Source organism: Nomia melanderi, chromosome 12, assembly GCF_051020985.1.
Source record: "Nomia melanderi isolate GNS246 chromosome 12, iyNomMela1, whole genome shotgun sequence".
NCBI lineage: Eukaryota > Metazoa > Arthropoda > Insecta > Hymenoptera > Halictidae > Nomia > Nomia melanderi.
Window position 1 is genome coordinate 9,310,235 of NC_135010.1, and position 21,304 is coordinate 9,331,538.

The 21,304-nt window shown below is 50.0% G+C and overlaps 1 protein-coding gene across 18 annotated transcripts in view; it reads right to left on the bottom strand.

Annotated features, from left to right (window-relative positions):
* The window catches only part of Rim (Rab3 interacting molecule), a 94,718-nt gene extending 74,429 nt beyond the window's left edge, over window positions 1-20,289 (bottom strand). For 13 of the 18 annotated variants that reach the window (XR_012999851.1, XR_012999854.1, XR_012999850.1 and 10 more), the window contains exons 1-2: window positions 16,143-20,289; window positions 9,073-9,277 (exon numbers count right to left, since the gene is read on the bottom strand). Coding sequence is in view for 1 of the 18 variants with exons in the window: in XM_076372768.1 (XP_076228883.1) it covers window positions 9,073-9,277; window positions 16,143-16,252 (315 nt within the window). In the remaining 17 variants the exon portion in view is untranslated. The remainder of the gene's footprint in view (window positions 1-9,072; window positions 9,278-16,142) is intronic. The other 5 variants (XR_012999858.1, XR_012999848.1, XR_012999857.1 and 2 more) reach the window with 2 other exon arrangements.
* Between the last annotated feature and the right edge of the window lie 1,015 nt (window positions 20,290-21,304).

Here is a 21,304-nt window from a genome sequence, read left to right on the forward strand (position 1 = left end):
CCGAGAAACGAAGCAGGAAAGATAGGGCGGCGTGGCAGGGGGAACCTGAAGAGCACTTCGTCGAGTTGCCTAGGTAGCAATATGTCAAGAGCTCAACCCCCCTTTCCACCAACCTCGCGCGTCCCCCACCTCCCGCGGGAGCCGGATGCACCCCCTTTTCTCGGCCGCCCCCGCCGAACATTTCGTACAACGTACCGCGGATACGCGGGTTACGTGTACTTTACGTACGTGTGCGCTATTTTCCCGGGCCTAAGGGTACGTTTGCAACGGCGCCGCGATACTCGATCGGAGTAGCTACGAGAGGGAAGCGTGGAAATACAAGCCTTTGTTTTGCAATGGAACCGTTTACGCTGATGAGACAAATATTTAGAAGCCTTAAGAGTCTTTCCCGCGGAAAGCTAAATTAGATGTGGAACTGTTGAATACTAGAAAATAAGAAAATTATCTATTGATCTTTCATTTTCATCGCTGTTCTCGATAATACTTCGGTCTTCCGTTCTTCTTCGTGTCTTTCTAAGGGTTTAAACGACTGAAACCATACGACTATCGCAGCTCTATTGTGAACGCAAAATATTTGATCGACGCACAGATCTCTTAGCTTCTATCTCAGCTCCGCTGTAAACGTACCCTAAAACAGGGAAACGGTTGAGGAGGGTTGGTAGGGGAGAAGGTATGCAGCGCGCTCGGAGCCGTCTCACCCTCTCCTTGAACGGCCGGCCCGACGACGGAGCTAGTCCAAGGGAATGGGAACAGGCCACGGTACACGTAGCCGTAACGTAAATGATCATTAGTTCGCTGGCTCCTGAGGCCGCGGGAGGGGAGGGGTGAGTCGGTGATTTGCATTAATTAATTAGAGGCCAATTAATTCAGATTACTTTATCACGGGGGCCTGTGTACGCAGCCTGTGTCAACGTCGAGCTGCGCCGCGTCGCCGGCTGAGACTAGACAATGACGACGACGACGACACAGACGTCGGTATATGGACGTTGACGTCCCGCTGCCTCGAGTACAGAGGCACGGGATCGATACGGTCGTTCAAGCCAATCCGATAACTCGCCACGCCGCCAATAACACGATGCTACACGGCCATCACGCGAGCGACGAATCCGAGTGCCGATGATTGAGCCAACGATTCCCGATCATTCGTTTCGTTCCGGCTTTCGACACGGGCTCTCGGATCAGACTGTACTGGGTGGTTCGCTAATTTTGGACACGTTGATCGACGTCTTCGCCGTTCTTGGAGATAAGCGAATACTTTCTTACGAACCTTGATGACCGTGACGCAAATCTTGATCGTTCGGTTGGTCTATATCGTTTGACCGTGGTTTCTTAAATTCATTGTATTCGATTATTGCGACCAAGTATTTTCTAAGTCAGAATTAACTCAGACGACACGCTAACCGTGAATTCATCGGAAGAGAATAGTCTTTTGTCGTTTCTCGCAACTTTATCATCGCGTTTCACGAAGTTGGTCACTCTATATGCTTCGAGCGATTCGTTTCTATCGGCGGCAAAGGAAAAGTCGGATATTTGTTGATCGCAATAAGAATGCAGGCGCGCGCGGCGCGATGACAACGGCTCGCAGCGCTCGGACAAGGGGAGGAGCTCTTTAATTTCAAACAAGACGACGTTTGAAATTGAAAAGAGCCTCTCCTGAATACCGGAGGGGCAGCGTTCCGAAAGGGAGAGAGAAAAGAAAAGCAGAATGGTGGACAAGAGTTTCAGTTTTCAGATAATAAAGTCTGCGCGAGACGAGTAGCATCAGTGCTCAGACGACCCTCCAAGCCAACTAGCGCCCGGCCAGGCGCGTCGCGTTCAGACTGCTTTTGATGTCTAGCCCTGAAATCATGCTCCGGCATGTAATACCGACGAGGAGGCGACAGCACCGACGACGGAATTTAGAAAGGGATCACCGGGAATCCTTTTGCGCCATCCGAACTGGTCGGAATAATTGGGGGCAACTGTCTGCCGCCTGTTAGAGGATCTTAAAGGATCTGTTGTCCGATCGCAAAAATGGTTTAAATTGATAGCCGAATTTATGAGAACGGTTGATGGAGTTCGGGAATCGTTGGCCTGGAACGAATTTCGTGGCCATTAACAAGGGGCTACAGTTCGAATCGCGGAAGAATTGCTAGTTGAATAGCTCACGAGGTTGCCAAGTCCTCTAACAATCAATCAATCTAATGTCTTCTGCAGAAAGCTTTTTATCGAAATATATATATCTACGTACAAATAGAATTCTTCTCAAAAATATACATAAAGAACGATAAATGTTTTATCGAGATATTCATAGAGCCAATAAATATCTTTAGAAAAGAAAAAGCGATATCTCGCAATATGGCAACATCGTTGGAAATACTGAACAGCAATTGGTTCCCCTCTCCATTAAACATGGCCAGTCGCTGCTAAGTCCCTTTCGTGATACAGACCATAATTACCATACGAAGGCCTCGGTCCCGTTCACGCTGACTGGTTCCCTGTCACCAAGACAGCTTCGACCTTTCCCGTTTTCACGATTTTTCGGTCGACGGTACGGGAATGCCACGGATCCCCGTGCATTAGCGTCACGAGCCGAAACTTCGCCGTCCGAACTTTTCAGTCGTGTCCTAGATAGACGACGGAGCGGTCCCGATTGCCGGCTCATAAGGAAGAGGAAGCCAGAAGCGGGAACGACAGACGCCCCGGAGTAGGAGAAACTTAGCCAACTAACGGCGACTTATTTATGTGAGACCGCGGCTCGTTATGGGAATCACGCGAGTCCGCGTTTAATCATCCTCGAGATTGCGGCACTCCTCCGGTTTGGACACACGAAATAGTCTCCTACGGTCTGTCGCAGTTGGAAGACACGAGGTTTTATACACGGTACCTCGTAATTATATGTTACCCGGACAATAATTGGTCATTATCCATCTTCATTACGAAGGAAACTAGTCGCGGGAGCGATGCATCAAAGGCAGAAGCGGGTGGCTTCGAGGATGAACTTGCGGTTTAAACGTGTTGCTCTTTTCAAGTGTACATACCGTTACATTAAATTTTACTTCGCACGTTGCGAACGTTCAAAGTGATTACACTTGCGAACGATATTGATTGACCTTCTATATCCAGTGAAATAATGAAAATAGAAATTATGAAACAATTCGGTACAAAAGTCTCTGAGTATATAAGAAAGCTATCAATCTTACATTGCGAACGTTCAAAGTGATCCTACATTCTCAAACGATATTGATCCACCTTCTATATCCAGTGAAATAATGAAAATAGAGACAATGAAATAATTCGACGCAAAAATCTCTGGGTAAATAAGAAAGCCACCAATCAAAAGTGAAGATCAACATTATCGAATTTCTACAATTCCTACGTTGCCTACGAGCCAACTAAGACCCACGTTAAAACTCTCTAATAAGCAAGTTCTAGATGCAACAAATCCCCAGAATTTTCACCGGGTTTCTCGAACGAACGCGATACAGCGATCTAAAGTGTGCCTCTCGACGTCTGAGCGGAGACCGGACTTTTCTACTGCGAGACATCGAGGCGATCGATGCCATCGATGAGAACAAGACGGAATGCTGTATCGGAACGAAGGATACTTCCTCGACACGGCGTTCGAATAGAATTACCGTCAGTCCCTGCTCCTCTCCCCTGACATAAATACCAGAGGGTACACGCGTGGCACGGTCGGCCGCGCACAATTGGGATCGGGGCGCCCCGCAGCTCCGGACCATACGGGCGCCGTCCCACGGACCCTGTGCAGCTATTCACCCTCCGCGTGCCTGGCCTGCCTTCCGGACCTTCAGCAATTTCGGAAACGGCGAGTCATTAATCGACAAATTGCCATAATTCGATGGGCAACGCGAACTATGTCGACGTGGCATCGGTGACACGCGTGCCTTTCGAAGGAACGGCCACTGTGCCTTGTCGCCCGTCTAGGGGTTGTGGGCGGGGGTGGCAAGAATGACGGCAGCAAGCCACCACGAGCATATTTGTTTCGGGGACTCGACTCAACCTCGAGAAATTCCTGGCGACTCAATTAATTCTTCTATAGGTTATACTCGGTATGTCATCTGGCCGGAACTTTGAATCAGCTTGCGCAGATATGCAATACATGTGCAAGATCGAAGATAACGAATGTTTCCCGAAGAGAATGTATAATAAAACCTCCGAATTTTATTTGAAACGCTTAATAAAAGTTACAAGTTCCGCTCGCCTTTCGTTCGAAAGCATATCTACTGTTCCATCTTCGAGTATACTCAAAATCCCCGTCACTTCCTAAAATAGACGGTGATTCTAGAGACACCGAGCGGAATCAATAAATTCGTTGAAAATCGCCGGAAAGAAGGCCTCCGCGAAACCCACGGTTTTCATTAATACGAACGCAACATCCCCCGCGATCTATATACCCTATCCAGCTCCGCGGACCTAGCCCACCCACGGATCGCGTCGGCCGCGCTTCGAAAGCCACTCCTTTCCCGGATCGGTGTCCCCCGAGCAGCAAACAAGGGACAACCGCGTTAAAACGACGAACAAACGTAAATTCACCGGCCACCTTGTATTCCGTCTCCCCCGTCCCGTCCCGCCACCCTTGCCTCGGTCCGCGCGCACCCAGCCCCGAGAGCCGCCTATCGTGGACTGTAACCCTCCCCACGAAACTTAGATCAATATGTTGCGTCACGTTTCCCTGCCCAAGCCCCTCGTACCCGGCCCCAACATTCATCCACGGCCACCCACACCTTCGACCACCCCGCGCTCGCTTCATTCCCGTTCCCGTGCCTCCCCCACGGGCTACTCGCCCCCCTTACACGGTCGGTGACGTCACGCAGGGACGCGCCCCATTCATAGGCTGCCACGCAGCCAGCAGCCTAAGCCGCGACGACGAAATGAAGGGGCGAGGGAGGCGGAAAGAGGAAGAGAAGCCAGCGGCACCGGAGAAAAGAAGAGGAAACGAAGTGAAGATCAGCCGGGAGAAAGAGGGTCGCCTGGCGTCTAGAAGCTGCGGCGCCCGGAAAAAAAAGGTGGGATGAAACGGCGGCGAAGTGAAAGGGAGAAGGGTTCGTTCGGGCACTGAAATTTCACGAATCACGAACAACCCCTTCTGCAGGATTAAATGAAGGTTGCGTATCGTTGGCGGCGGGTCCGGGTAGCCGGCGAGGAAACGTACGTGCGGCCGCGGATCGATGATGTCGTAACGCGGCCCGTGACGTTTATCATCGTACTTGCGTGTAGCCTTCCTGCGGGGGCAGGCGGACGGCGAGGACAAAGGGGGGACACGTAGGAGTACGTCGGTGCGCGCGGGACGAGCCAACGGGACGAACCGCGCCGGACACGCTCGTCCGTCTTTCCCATCGGCTGCTGGATTTTTGGTTGTATTAAATGCAACGTTTGGGAAAGTCCGTTCGAGCGTGTTTCATGAAGCCGGATGGGCTTCTTAGGGGACTATGGAGGGTGGGCGCGATTGAGCAATAGCAGGGTTAGCCTGAGCAATGCCAAGGTTTTTCAAAGGCGAACTACATGAGATCATTGCGAAACTATGTACATACTGAAGAACATCGTATTGAGACTATCGCCTCTGCTTTAGTATTGTCTTGGGAGCTACATTATCGCGTTAGGAATACACTGTTGCTTTGATAACTGCAGTATCGTCTCAAAAACTATGCTACTTCTTTGGGTACTGCTCTATTGCCTTAAGAACTATGCTATTGCTATGGGAACTACGCTATCGCTTTGGGATCTACACTACTGCTTTGCTAACCGCAGCATCGTCTTAGGAATTACAGTATTGTCTCGCGTACGTCACTACTTTTGGAACTACAACCAAAAATTGGGATTCGCCCTCTTTGGGGATCAGTTTCCATTTTTCTCGAACGTGTTGAGGAATACTAGTAAACCCCTCTAGAGTGTTACTCGGATTGGTCAAGACGATATGAGAAATATGACATGGCGAGCGTGAAGTATCCTCCTTAATAGCGCGAAGGTTAATATTTCCAAAGGAACTTTCTGCCATTCCCCGAACGACAGGGTAGCAGGAGAGTTTCGCGGCGGAAAAACGGAGGTATTCCCGTGCAACGTTGTAAATTGTTAATCGTTCGGTTATTCTTCAGTCGGAGTTCGAGGTGGAAGCGGCGATTCGCCTTCGGGCCGTTTCTTAAGCCGCGCGGAGGTACGACGAAAACCAATAAACTCGCGGGAAGTTGTAAGCCGAAGTTTCCGCGCGCAGTCCGCCTCTATTATTGTACCCGCGGCTTGCCGGCTGGAACACGCGCGTGTGTTCGCCGCACGTTTCACCGCGGCCCTCTTATTTCTTGGTTACCGATACGCAACCCTTTCGAAAACAAGGGTCGCGCCACCCCTCGAGAATGCGAGGTGACGATCGAGTGCGGGGTAGATGAATAGGAAAGCGTGTGAACACGTGTACACGTGATTATTAAACTTCTTCCGCGCCTTCCCTTTGCCACAAAGCATCCTCGCGTCCCTTTGACATTCTTTTTATACGCCAACTATTATTAGTGATAGCGTTCCCAACGTGCTCGCGATTTTATAAAGGCAACTGATAGTTGTTCGTGTCGATAGATAATTCATTATAGAGAACTCCGCTGGAAAGTTTAGCCTTAATGGCAAACGCGCGAAGAATTCTCCGAGCAAAACATTTCATTTGTTTCAGCGTCGAAATGCAAAGTTCACTACTGTCAGACCTATGAAAATAATAAAGGCAACGTCGGGACAACCGAAACAGATCCCGTAGCGTTTGTAACCTGGCAAATAGGGTTCCAGCGTCAAAGACAGAGAAGCTAAAAGTACTCCGGAAGTCCTGTGGCACACAGTTCCCTTCCCATTGATGAAAATCCCGTGGAAATTGCGCGATCGAGTACGCGACGCATAAACGGGAAACGTATTCCGCCGGATGGTTATTTAGCGACGGCATTACGCCCACGGACGCAATGTACACGCGTCCGCGATAAGGGTTAATTTGTGTCGCGGGAGGTAGGGCGCGCGCGGGGCTCGCTATAGGTCAATTATTTCCACGTATTTCAGGCGTGCGCCACGATACGTGGCCACCATTCACCCCCCTCCCTCCCTCGCCCACCCCCGATTATCGTCTTTCACGATACGGCTGCACGTATTAAGTGTTTCCAGGAAGTTGACATTTCCAGCTCGGCTCTCGTAATCGTTCGCGCGCGATTTCGTAATTTTCGACGGCCCAGATAGTGAGCACGGCTCTGGGAATCCCGGTGATTCGAATCGTGGAACGCTTTTTTCGAATAGCTTGCACCCCCTCGAGTTCAGGGAATCCCGTGAAACATGTTGATCGACCCTTTGCGCTCCCAGAAATAAAACTATACGTTGATTGTAGACTCTAATGTGTTTCTTCCTTAGATTCCCGAGTTAATAATCGGGAAAGGATCTCAGCAATTTGCTAGATTGTACGTTCTTTCCGAAATTTAAATTTATATTAAAGAAACGACATGGTATGCAAATTATTATAGTTAAACGGAACCGTGTGCTGGGAGCGCGGAGGATCAAGATCGTTCACTACCGTTATTTCCGCAAAAGAAAATACATCGCCTTCGGGGCTGAATTTCGCGGAACTATACGACCCGATCCGCCTTTCCTCGATACTCGGGCCCCCTTTGAACTTTCTCGATGGACGTTGGCATTTACTGATATTCATGCTGCCCCTCAGTTATCTCAACCGACTCACAAGCTAATTATATTAATTAATTGTGTTCAGTATTTCATTGATATTCAAAGGTCAGATGAGAAATGCGCGACGAACACCTCCTAGAGAGTTATTGAGAATGGTTGCATTATTTTATAGCAACAAGAGACTCCTAATTATTATTACTGATATCAAATGGTAACGCTTAAGTTTGCAATTTGACTTCGAAAATTAGAGGCAACCCTAAAATAAGACATCTTTCCAGTGACACGAGAAACTCGAGAAAAAATTCCATATCACGTTGCAGAATTTATAGTTTCTTTCGAATATATTAAGAAAAATAAAAGATTTCTCGAGAACATCAGTGTACAAATACTAAGGTACTCTTGAAACTAGCGAAGGAGAAATTCATTTTACAGCAAGAACGGTGATCTCGGTTAATAGCACTTAGCAGCTTCAGATATCATTGAAACTAAAGACGTTTGAACGTTCGGTCTTAGGCAGAACACCCTATATAAGTGATCGTCGATCTCGTTCATCGATCGGTGACGTGTCTGGTTAACCGGCAGCCCAGCCAAGCCCTCGATGTTCAACGAACGACAGTCTCGATTCGCGATTAAACGTCAACTGTTGCATAATTTCTGACGCGTTCGCTTCGTCGAAGTTCGCCGAGGCCCGCGACATCAAATCCAGACCGTTTTCTCGGGTCCTCACGAAAAGAATCTCGAAATGTCACAAGCTTTCCCCGTGGCCCCGCGTCGTTGCCATAGCGGATTCCCTTTGATCCCTTCATTTAGCTAATGAATCTTTTTCGGCCGCGATCCCGGCCGACGACAAATAAAACCGATGATCCCTTAAAGTGCGGATGTTCACTAAATTTAAGTGGTTCCCGTAATTAAAAGAAAAATACCGGATCACGGAGAACCTCTCAGCGGACCAGGATTATCGCTTCTCCGAATGCCGGATTGCAACGGAATCGTCAACAATGAATCAGACACGTTCCAAGTCGCGAATCGAATTTCACCAAAACGAGAGTACTCGAACAGTAACCAGTGTTCGCATTAGAAATGATAAAAACTGAGGAATCTTATGAATCCCAAAAATCGATGCCACGAACTTCTATGTGTCTAAGGAACCTAGAAAATCTAGACAAGAATACCTTCCGTTTCACACCTGTCGATATTTATTTCACTGCTAATACTTGTAACGCAATTAGCTAAAGATAGATTCTTACGTAAAGGTTATTAATATCTTTTCATCCATCGCGCCGCGAGAAACGAATCTATTACTCGACGTTGCTCAACGTCTCATCCACGCGAAGATGTATATTTTCAATCCACGATGAACCCTCGACTGCTCGTGTGCTCTCGCCTATCTCACGCCACATCTTCCCGCTTCTTTTCCCGAATTTCGGGCCGTACCTTGTTCGACCGTAGATTGACCTTTCCGCCGCAGCGTGCGCAGCACCGGATGCTGCAGTAGTTGCAGGTGTGGCCGGCGCCGGCGGCGAACTTGGTTTTCATGCATATGTGACACGTGGCGTGCAGCTCCACTCCCGCCTTCTTGTGCCACTCCGAGCAGGTCCGTATCTTCTCCTCGAGGATCTTCACCTCGTCCTGCTTTCGTCTGCGGGCAAACAACGACGGAGAAATGATTATCGTGCCCGGACTCCGGGAAAAAAGTTTCGCGGATCGCGTGCACCGGGATTTCAACTAATAAACCGAAGCCACATCCCCACATGTCTGGCTCGTGATTTCCGCTTCGAATAACTTCGAACGAAAACCTGAGCCTCTCTTAAATTAAACGGCGGAGAGGAACTTGTTGGGACGAAGCGAGTTTATTGCAAACGAATGACGTTCCCAGCATCTATCCGGTTCTCTAGACAGCGAACGAGGAAAAGATAGAAAAATGTTCAAAGAGATGAATGGCCTTTAAAGAATTTTAGGCGCTATTTTGAAGCGACAATGGAGGCTATTAGTCGAAAGATTGAATTAACTTGCTGATCTCCGTGTGATAAGCTCCTTTATCTGGAACCTATTTTATTAAACAGCAGTTGGAGATCTTAGTTCTTAAGTTTTTATTTCAGTAATACAGTTGTTCGTAATTAGTTCAAATGCAACTTAATTATAACCACTGAATCCTCAGTTGCTAATCCCCGTGACTCCACGATGAACATCAAGAAAGTTTTGCACATTAAAATCTCAGTTAACCGTGGCATTTCGAATTCACAGGAACCTCGGGACCTTCGAAAATATCTATGCACGGGTCGTAAAGTATTTACTTAACACGGTTGCCGGGCTACACGTGGAAAAAGTAAAGTAATAAGCTGCCGCGTTTCAATTTCTGACTGCCGAGTCGGGGAACTCGGTCCGACGTCGACCGAGATTTTTCCGCAAATTGCGGCCGCTCCGCGCCTCCTCCTCCCCGCCCCACTTTTATCTGTCCCCTCCCCCTGCCTGCTCGATATGATTTCGTTTAGATGCAGCTACTTAATTCCGCCGGCGTAACTAATTCGAAGCCACTCGTCTGGTTCCCGAGGAACGAACCATTTCGCGTTCAAGAGTCCAATTCCGCTAACTCCAGCGTCCCTTCAGCTTCCATTACACGATTCGACGATCGAACAGTCGGCGAACGCGTTTCAACGCAGAAGAACCAACTCGGGAAGAGAAAATAGAAGGAAAACGGTGAACTAAAAGAAGCGATCCTCGTATCCGTGCTGGAACCCTTGAGTATCTTATTAACGCGCTTCTGAAGCCCGTGTCTAATTAATAAAGGACACCTTTCGCCAGTCTCCTGAACTTCGCGGTCCGTTCTTCCGAAAAGAAACGAACGTCTCACTCGCAATTCACGGATCCGTTGTGCGAATCACCGGCAGATTGAACGGAGAATTCACTTCGCAGGCGTTCAGAAGGCAAACACGCGATCGTAGCTTTCGTTAATTAGCGGCAGGAAGATCGGATTGTAAGCGTAAGCTGTCCACGGGGGATGGTCACACTTTGATGTCCGGCGGAAAGTCAATTTATCGGCGGGGTAATTGAACTGGAACGGAATGTGACCGATGCCATCGATTTATTCTAGCCGCCCGCCCGGCTTAGGACATTTCTACGTCTTTCGCCCGGCCGGTGTGAAACTTTGATGGACGCGTCTCCGCTACCCTCCTAGACTTTCGCGTATCGATACCCCTCATCTCTAGACCCACGATCGCGTCCAATTATTCCGCGCGCGGAGATTCTTCTAGCCGACAGCGTCGTGTGTCTACATGTCTCCATTGAAACTTTCCTTTTTCGAAAGATGTTCAACTTGTTTGGTCAACGCTGCAGCCTCGTCAAGGATCAAAAGAAGCGACAGCTATTCCTGATTCTCCGCTTGACAAGGCTAACTGCGACGTTGATCAAGATAATTCCTCCGCCGTCGTGCATCAGTTTTTTTTCCCTCCTTTTCCTCTTTTATAGTTCACTCGTCAAAGAAGCCGGGCCTCTAATTGCGCGGAACGCGTCGGGAATCAGCGGCAGCTGCCGCCAGGGGGTTCCGTAAACAATGTTAGCCGGCGTAATCACAGGGGAAAGGACACACAGCCGGGGGGTCCAGGTACCCGCGATTCCCAAGCCAAGTAGGTTACCAGCGTTCCGCGGGCGGAGGAGGGCGAACGGGAGGAATGTGGGAAGACTTGGCACCGGGCTCGGGCTTCTCGACCGGAAGTCTCGGTCTCTAGGTCGCGTGTACCGAACTCGCAACCTATAACCGAAGGGTTGTTGGCACCGGCGAACTCCGGCTCGGATACCTGGGATAAGGGAAGCGGCGAGAACGGGCCGGGATTCCTTCTGATCGTTATCTATCGGGTCATCCCTATCTGTGGAGGGTAGCTCCGACGGCGGAGGGTGTTTCGTAACGCCCACGGAATCAATTACGCGTTTAGGAACGTACGGAACGGTATCAAGGTTTCTGATCAAGTGAAAATTTCGAGGGCTAGATGTTTAGTTTAGCTGCATTTAAGAGATACACGTGTCGTGAACGTTGATTCATTTTGGGATGATGATCTGCGAGAAGTTTGGAGCTTTGACACTTTAACGATAGTAAAGGTTTTCTAAAATGATTTTATAGATCTGAATGGATATGAAGATAGAACAATATTGAAATGAACTGTGATAAGTTCACAGTTCATACTTATCGAAAGTCTAAAACAACAAGTGGAAAGCAGGAAGTTGCTAGCTCTAAGAGAGGGACACAATTAGGGCGGAACGTTAAATTTAGAGACAATTAATGGAAGACACTCCGAAGCAAATTACCGCGAGAATGGTAAGAAATTATGGGACGAGGGCTGCCTTTCTAACTCAATTTTTGGATAGAGGCGAACCGGCCGCGAAAGAGAATCCGCACGGCCCTATTAAACGCAGGCGAAGTTCGCGGCGGAAATTTGCATCGAACAGTCGCAAAGCGGTAACCTAAATCTTGAGTTTGCCGATCGCGAGACAAAGGTCGCGGCGGCGGCATGTCACAAAGTACACCGTGTCCGCCTACGTTCCTCTAATTACTTTACCAATAATCGGCCGTGGGTGCACGCGAGCACCGATCGAGCCCGCGCAGGGAAAGAAAGGGAAAGAGAGGGAGAGAAAGTGCTCCGCTCGGCTTCTCGACGTTGGGCTCGGTGTCCGTCACGCGAGAAAAAAAATAATATATATGAGTACACGTATATAAAATATATATATATATATATATATATTTATGTGTATATGTATATTGTCCGTCCGTGACAAAGGGGCAGATCAAAAGCGGAGAACCGAGCGGAGAAATGTAGGTTACTTAACGAACACCTCGGTGATTTCGCGCGCGCGACAATTTCTCTTGTGCCCGCGAAATTCGGGCCGTCCGCGCGTAACGCTTTTCACGCGAGCACGATCGACAAAGAATTCTCCTTATCCTACGCGTCGAAACTTCCGACAGCTCGGTATATTTTTTCTCCGCGCCCCGCCACACCCTCCAGCCCCACGAACGTTCACCATTGTGCTCGCCGCGGGATTTCGCGCGGCGAAGAATCGATCAAACCCTCGAAAATAAATGTCACTCGATAAGAAGGAAGATCCTTGGAGGAGAGCATGATTTCTCGTTCCTCGGCGAATGGAACGCGACCGATATTCATGGCGAGGGATGAAAACAGATTCTTTCCAGAGACTCCTTCAGGAATTAGTTAATCGTTTCTGGCCCGATATACAACGCTCTAAATTATTTATCACTCATCACCACTTATTCTTCTGCTACTTTTTTATTCTCTCCAGAATTTCTTTCTTTTCCTCAAAACAGACAGGGAAATGAAACAAATCTCAAATCCCATGCAAGTCCTCTAAATCTTAGGAATCCTTCGATACAATAAAACACTATCGGACTTCGGGTTTACATCCATTTTCCCTCTGGAGCTGAAAACATTTCTCAGTATTCACCGAGGCTACGGAACATCCTCCCAGCGAGTTCTTCCAATTTTAATCGCACAGTTTCTCGACGCGTGTATCGAAACAGCCGCGACACGCAGGTATCGAAAGGTTACGTGTCTATTTTTACCGGGATCGCCTTCCGATACGCGAGCGAGGGTTCGTTTCTATAGAAGAACTAAAATTACCGCGCAACGTCGAGGAGGGTTCTCCCTTAGTGACGTGGGGTCCTAGCAAATCACGGGACAAGGGAGAGGATTCTTGGACCTATGGTCTTCCTTCTTTCTTCGCTTTACCGCGAGCTGCCACCCTCTATACTCCGGTATCCAAGAATTTACCGTACCAATCCAGCCTCTTTCGCACTCCATCCACGGCCGGCTAACTGCATACCCTATGCATACCCTATGCAACTGCAGCAGCTCGTTACCGAGCCACGTCAAGGCTTGCTGCCTTGCATTTTACATGCGTCCCTACACGTACTTGTCGTCCACATTACACGATCCTCGCGCATCGGTATGGCGGAGCACGCTTTCCTCATTACTCTATCTTCGTCCCGCCCTCTCTCCCTGCCCTAACGCCCTCTCCGTCTATCGTTTCCCCTCGATCCAACGCGTCTAAACCCTCCCGCCCACTTGCCCCCTCGCAGGACAGAGCTGGGGCTGGCTCTTTGTCTCTCTTTCCCGGCCCGGCTTGCTTTCTCACGTCCCCGTGTTCCATCAGCGACAACCTATCAATAAAACGCCTTCCTCGAAGAACGGGCGACCATTTTCCTCGGCGTCGACTCGCTCCGACTACACCTCGCTCTCCCCTACACACAGCCCCGACCCGTAATTGCATGCGAACGGGGAAGCTGACGCGACTGTCACGTCGCTGTGACGCGGCCAGGTGAAAGGGAGCTTTTTTCGGAACAACCGCTCGTCCTATTCGTGGATCGGGAGAAACGCTGGAGATGGGGCTGGAGGTGGTTATTGGAAATGGGAATCTAATCTTCGAGCTGAGGCGGAGAGGTTGAGTCAAGAGTAAGGGCTTCTTTTCTTAATAGAAAGAAGGTGTAATAGAGGATTGTTCGAAGCCAACTGTCGCACACTTGCGATTTCATTGGGAATAGTGTGATTCTAGGAAGAATGACGTTTCTTCATTAAGAAATTTGCTCTTGGAAATAATCACGTGTAACAACATGTTACGTACATTCGTAATTAAGCCCTGGATAGATCGTGATAGAAGATTTTCAACCTCTTCAGTTATAAGATATTTATAATTCCCTTATCTAGGATGCTTCAGAACAGTCATTCATCGATGCTTGCATCTTGAAGATCATAATCGATTCTTAAAAGCTGACAGATAAAGTAGCTTATCTTCAAAGGTCAATCCTAGGACTAACACAAGCGCTTTTAAACTACAACTTCGATCGAAGGAAACGAATCTCGAAGATCCACATTCAACTGCATCCTCCAAGTCGCTAATTACTTGAGGAATAGATCAGAGATGCTCCCAATCAGTGGTTCACTGAATATTTCCAATATATTCCAGGAAAACGACGAAGAACGATCATTAAGTTGGGCGCGCCAGATCGCTCGGGGATTAAGACAACAAATTCTCATTTCGCGGCGCGAAACCGGCAGGATAATCGTCCGGCGACGATGTGTGTGCGGCGCGATGAATACCTAAATGGAAGATGTCGCGGCGGTATAAAGCGGTCAAGGACTGAACGGGCCAGGTGAATCCAGAAAATAGGTGGAACGCGCGTTGGTGGCGTCGGACGGCGGCAATTTGCTGGTCAAGAAAGTACGTATGCCGGATCGATCGGATATCGTTTCCTCCGTTCAGTAATTCCCGTTCGCCGACGCGTGACCGTCCCATCCACATTTCGTGGCTCTGCCACCCCGGCCTGACCATTGAGGTCTCGTACTACTAGCCGACGCGACCGCTCCGACTTTGTCTCGCTTTACTTATTCATTCTCCCGCGGAGACACGCTCGGAGTGCTTGGTTTTGAAACCAAGAGGCCTTTCCACTGTTTACGAATTGCGAAAGATTGCATAGAAATCTCTGCCGTGCATAGATACCGTATCAATGAGAAAGTTATTTATATTTCGTATCTTTTCAATGCTGTGCCACACGTTCAGCAATTCATGATTTTAGTTCCTGATTTTCCACCAAGTTCCTGTTATACGAATTCAGCCTTTGACTTGTACTTGAACATGAACTGTTCCAGGCCTGATTCACGATAGCGGCTATAGATATTAGATTGTTTAAGAAACAATTTTTTCGGTTTGATCGTCGTGTGAACAGTGAAGGTTTGTCTTATTGGAGATTAAAAGTTTACGGTTAAAGGAACATAATTCGTTGCAGAGAAGCAGTGGGTAGTTTATGTGTGTTGTGTACTTTAGTCGGGTCTAGATTGCGGATGCGTATAGTGGTGCGGCTTTATTGCCCACCACTGTATAGTATTCTTATTTTTAACTGCTGCCTTTGTTCTGGGTACTTCGAGACTGTACGCGTATTTGATCCATAGCAGTATTTTAATGGAAGCGGTACTTTAACCCCTTGCCCTAGAATACAGTGCAGATTAAATCCGAAAGAAATCTGTCTCTTATCAATATTTAATACTCAGAACAAACGCAGGTTTGCGCAACATACAGAAAAATCTATTTCTTCCTGTTAAGAACCATATGGAATACAAAATAAATTCCAATATAATTTTTAAATACATAATCAAACGAAACTAATCTCTGAAGAAACTGAATAATAATAGAAAAATAAATATATAACAGATAAATCTGTTGAAAAGATACAAGCATACCAAACACAAAAAAATGATTAATCAAGAAATTAAGTAAACCACCATACAATATTCTCAAACAAACGATAAAAAGAAAATACAAGTATCCATAAAACCGTGCATAGTAGACACAGAAGATAGAATTGAACGAAACAAAACTTCCCCGTAGAATTCAAAGAGAATTCCAAGAAAATTTCAAGAAACAATCACCGAGCAGAATCGGGCAGATTAAAGCGAGCCCTTTACGCTAGTAGACAATGGAATGAATAGAGAGCAGACGGTACGCACCTCATAATCTCATTCTCCTTCTCCTCCTCCTGCCTCTGCCTTATCATAACCTCCTCGATGGTGCTCCTCTCCTCGGGGGTGAGGTGGGACATATCAGGCACAGCCGCCATCACGGACGTAAGATAGGAACGTGCACGGGAAGGTCTAATCGCGAGAAGTTTAGCGCGACGCGCGGTCCGGCGCACCACCGACGACGCCGCCGATATGGTCCCGCGACGAGGTTCGCTCGCCGCGCGGCAACGCTCCTTCCTACGGGATATCGCGTCCTTTCTAAGACTACGGGAATGCTGCGCGATACGGGGGGAGTCATCCGACACCTGGTAATCGTACCAGCTGGCCGACGCGACAACACGTCAGACCCTCCGTGGTAACGTGGTCACTCGGTCGTGTTGTCGCCCGCTTTTTCGTGCGTTCCTTCCTCGGGCTCTGCTGCGAGCTGCTGATTCTATCACACCTGGCTCCTCCAACGAGACACGCGACGTTTGCGTAGCGAGTGTCCGACCGGTCGTCGATTGCTACCACGACGACGCTAACAACATCAACAATAACAACAACAACAACAACAACGATGATGTTGACGATGACGACGACGACAAAGTCGCTTGACCCCGTACGCTCGGCCGCCGATGGGAAACGTACGCGACCACGGACCGCACCGTTTATCGTTCGCGCGTTATCGTCGCCGGCGGGGCTCCCTGCTCCCTTCCGATGCTCGTTCAACACCGCGTCCGCATCGACGATTCCCACGATATCTCCGTGATCGTCGTCTACGTCGGCGTCCTTGTCGTCTGTGTCTCTAATCGTCGTACGATCACCACTAGCCGCATCTGTATGACAAATCATGTTCACAGGCTGTGTGGAGGTTCTCGCATTCTCTCTTCCGTCCACGTTTTACGTCCTCCGCTCGTAGCCAGCTTCATGGAACGGCGCTCCGCTGTAACTCTACGGGAGTGTTCCTCGATACGCGACCTTCCGACGAGGTTTCCTCCTCGCGTCCTCGATACGATGATGATGGCGGCAGCGGCGGCGGCAGCGGCGGCGGCGGCGGCGGCGGCGGCGACTGCGAGGTTAGAACGCGCGCAACCCTCCTACCCTCTGTCGCTGCCACGGAGGACGCGTGTACTCGGAGCACCCGTTGCCCCGAACTCTGTCCCTTACTCTCTCTCTCTCTCTTTTTCTCTGTTTCTCTCTCTCTCTCTCTCTCTCTCTCTCTCTCTCTCTCTCTCTCTCTCTTTCCCTCTCTATCTTTCTCTCTTTCTCTCTCTCCCTCTCTCTCTTTCTCTCTCTTTTCTCTCTCTCACACAGACCCACTCTCTCTCTCTCTCTCTCTCACACACACACACACACACACACACACTCTCTCTCTCTCTCTCTCTCTCTCTCTCTCTCTCTCTGTCTCTCTCTTTCTCCTCTTACCCTCTTTATCCTCAACCCTTCCGTCTCCCACTTCTCTGATTTACTCGCTGATCTTCACCGTCGTTTTGTTTACCCGACGCTTTTCCTTTCTCTTCGCTTCCCTCGGTTCCTATTTCCCCGTTTCTTCTCTGATCTCCGATCTTCCTTTTCCCTTTTCTTCCTGTCTCCCCTATTCTCCTATTTTTTTTGGCAACCGCGGGTCACTCGGGAACACGACAGCCGTGTCCCGAGGTTTCGGAGCGTAGCAGCGGCCCAGTTCACGAATACATCGATTGAAAAGGAAAACGGGTCACGGGTGGCCCCCGTCGCTCTGCGCTCGTTTCAACCCGTATATACACACGGAACAGGCCCGGGTTCTTGAACTTTGCAGGGGGTACACACTGGTTTTCTGTACACACTCTTGAGCCACGCACACACGTACACCGGGGGTGGGGGTTGAATAGTTGGTCGGTCGGTCGGCTAGTTGGGGGGTTAGCGAGGGGGGCGCAGGTGGAACGAGCAACCTAAGAGCTATCCTCCGGGTGACTGGCGATCCGTGGATTTATTATCGTCGGAGGTGAGCGAGACCAATCCCGGAATGCTGTGTGTGTTTTTCAACGATGGCTACGCGCGCTCCTATCCCTCGGCTCTCCGACTTTTCGGAATTTCATCGATTCCACGTCGGGACACACACGCTCAGGAAGTTTCCCTTACGATCGACTCGCCGGACTCGTTCTCTTCTTCCCCGTGGATGATTATTCTATGGCGCGCTTGAGAGGCATCCTCACGGCAGGATCGACGACAGCGAATCGAACAGACTCGTCGACAATGGGAATCGCGATCGATCCGGTGTCCGGAAAGGTTCGAGAAGTCACTCGTTCGCGAACGACGAGTTCTCGCGAGACAACGACGAAGATGACGACGACGATACCTCTAGACGCCGTTGGATCGACGCGACTCGACCCGATACGCGATTCTCGTGTGCTCGCGTGGCTCGTGTCCGCCACGTATACGTGGCCACAAGAGGGTTCCCCGGACGATATTTAAACGCCACAAGTATTTCGTTACTGGCCGCGGCCACGATTCACGTGGCGGCCGACACAACGATGGCGCTCCTCGACGTCTCTGCAGCGACCGCGACACCCACACAATCAATCGCCCCCTAGGCCGGATCGTTCCACACCCACGAGAGCCGTTTCTCCCAGCTGACCGGCTGTGCCCGAGGTTTCGCACTCGGTTTTACGAACGATCCTCGTCGCGAGCCCTCCGGTCGCACTGTCCTCTTCGGTGGAATCCTTCCAGCCGAGGCTCCTCCCGATGAATTAATAGATCCACCGTGTTTCGTCAGGTTAACGGACAAGCCAGTTTTACTCCGTTATCGCGAGTATTGTTCTCTTCCTCTCTTTCTCTCTCTCTCTCTCCCTCTCTCTCGCTCTCTCTTTCTCTCTCTTTCTCTCTCTCTCTCTTTCTCTCTGTCTGTCGTTCTCACTGTCTCTTTCCCTCTCTCTGTCTTTCTACCTTTTTCTCTCTCGCTCTCTCTTTCTCTGCGGCGGTCGCCCGATATCCCTCTCTCGCACTGATTACACGGACACACTCGCGTACACACGCATCGACGAACGTACACGGGCCCCGGAATCGTACGACCAGAGATCTATGGCCGAACACGAACGAGATTTAAACTTCCTCTCGGCTTCCGTGTTCCAAAAGCGTTTTCCTCTCCCTTCGGCGCGCTCGACGCAAGAACAACACACGAATGAGCTTATTCCACACCCCTAGCGCGCTTATGTCCGTCAACGCTCCGCGATTGGTACTACTCTCACTGACGGGTACTGCCTCTCCGTCACGCTCCCGTTCCCTCCGCTCTGTCTCTCTCCGTCCACCCCGGCACCGTCCCGTTCTAGCCTTTGCTCGTTCTCTCTCTATATCCCCTAGCCACCCTTCCGCGCCCCCGTTCGCCACCCGACCCGCTTCGCCTACATCTTTCTCCCTCTACCCACGCCTTCTATATCTGGTCCTATCTGCCTCGTCCCTCGCCCCTTGCAGTCAACTCCAGTCCAACCTTCCCTCTCCGCTCGCGAAGGCTCTCGCCACCGACTCTCTCTCTGCGCCAACCCTCTCTCCTCTCTGCCTCCCTCCAGCCCGTGTCCTCCCTCCGCCAACGGACTGGAACGAGACAACCGGTCCGCCCGAAGGGGGCTAATTTCCGGCCGCGAATCGACTTCCTGTTCGAATCTCACCGGGCGTTCGAGATGGCCCGGCTCCTCCGCAGGCCTACGGCGGCGGTGTCGCCGTTCCCGTCCTCGTCCGCTGCCAACAAGGAAAAAATAATCTAACCCCCCCACGCGTTCTCCTTTCAAGCCTCTCGACGCGACGAGGACACCCTCTTCTCTCCTACCAATAGTTCGTTCTCTCTCTTCCACCCTTCCACCCTCTTTCTCCAGCTACCGACCGCAGTTGCGCGAACCACCACCCCTCCCCGCGACCGCCGTCGTCCCACCATTTACGGACCACCACCCTGCCCGCACGAATTCCGGCTTCTCGCGGACGCGCCGGGACCACGAGCCAAGGGAGAGACAGACGTCCGAGAGGACGCTACGCGCGGCTCCCGTCGGGTTTTTCCGCGGAAATCAGACTCGGCTCTCAATTCCGCTTTCCCTCGTCTTTGTACGATGACTGGGCTCCGTTGACCACGCTAGGGGACCGATAGACGTGGGCCGGACGCGACCGAGAAGCGCCCATTCATGCGGTCTTAATAAATAATGGGATGCGGCGTACGGCCGCGACCAATAAGGACCCACAGGCCGCACTTACGTCATGGAAAACCCCGTATTGATCGCGCTATAGGCCAATGGGGTCTAACGCCGCAACGGTGCCGCTCACGACTTGTTCCGGCGGCGAATTCGAACGACGCCGACACCATTCCTCGAGCGGGAAACTACGAATATCATCCGTTCTTTCAATTAGCGTAGCTTTCTCGATGGAGAAATGGGTTACTTGATAGCATACTTGTCGGGTGTATTTCACTTTATTCCGTAGAATCGTGACCGTACCCAACACGATTCCTCGAGAGGGAGACTGAGAACTTTGCCGTCCGTTCTTTCGGCGGAAGCTTACCGACGGATAAATCGCTTCCATGATAGCGTATCTTGCCGATGTGTTTCGCTCTATTCGACGGAATCACGGCCCTGAGTCTCGTCGTCGGTCACGGGACGTTAACTGTAACAATCGACGAAATAGACGAAGTTTCACGGAGTTGGTACGCTGCCCGAGAGTCGACCTCGGTTCGAGGATTTTGGACCGCGTTCCATGTTCCGAGGATCGAGGCGAGTTTTAAACGGCGCTCGTAAAAACTTCCGAGGCTCCGGAGTTCCGCAATTTAAATTTTCGTACGGCGACACACAGCCGTGGCCGTCCTTTGGACATTAGAAGCGAAATTTTTGTAGGAAGTATAGGTGCAGGGGCGCTGGCGGATGGTTCGATGCGCGAATCGATTGAAAAATTTGATTACGTTTGGGACTCGTGTTCATTGTGCTCGTCCGTGCTATTGTTGGATACGTGCCGGCTAATGTTTGAAATAGTAAATTCTGTTTCATGAATAAATTAAAAATTATTCGCTCGGAGAACGGGTGATACGATGTCGCAGCCACGAGCGCAGTAGTATCGGTCTGTTCTAGATCAGACAATTTGGTCCCCGTCGCGGAGAGTAGAATATATTAGTTTCCGTCAGACACTGGGTGTCTTGTATAATTTCTTGTAATCAATCTTAG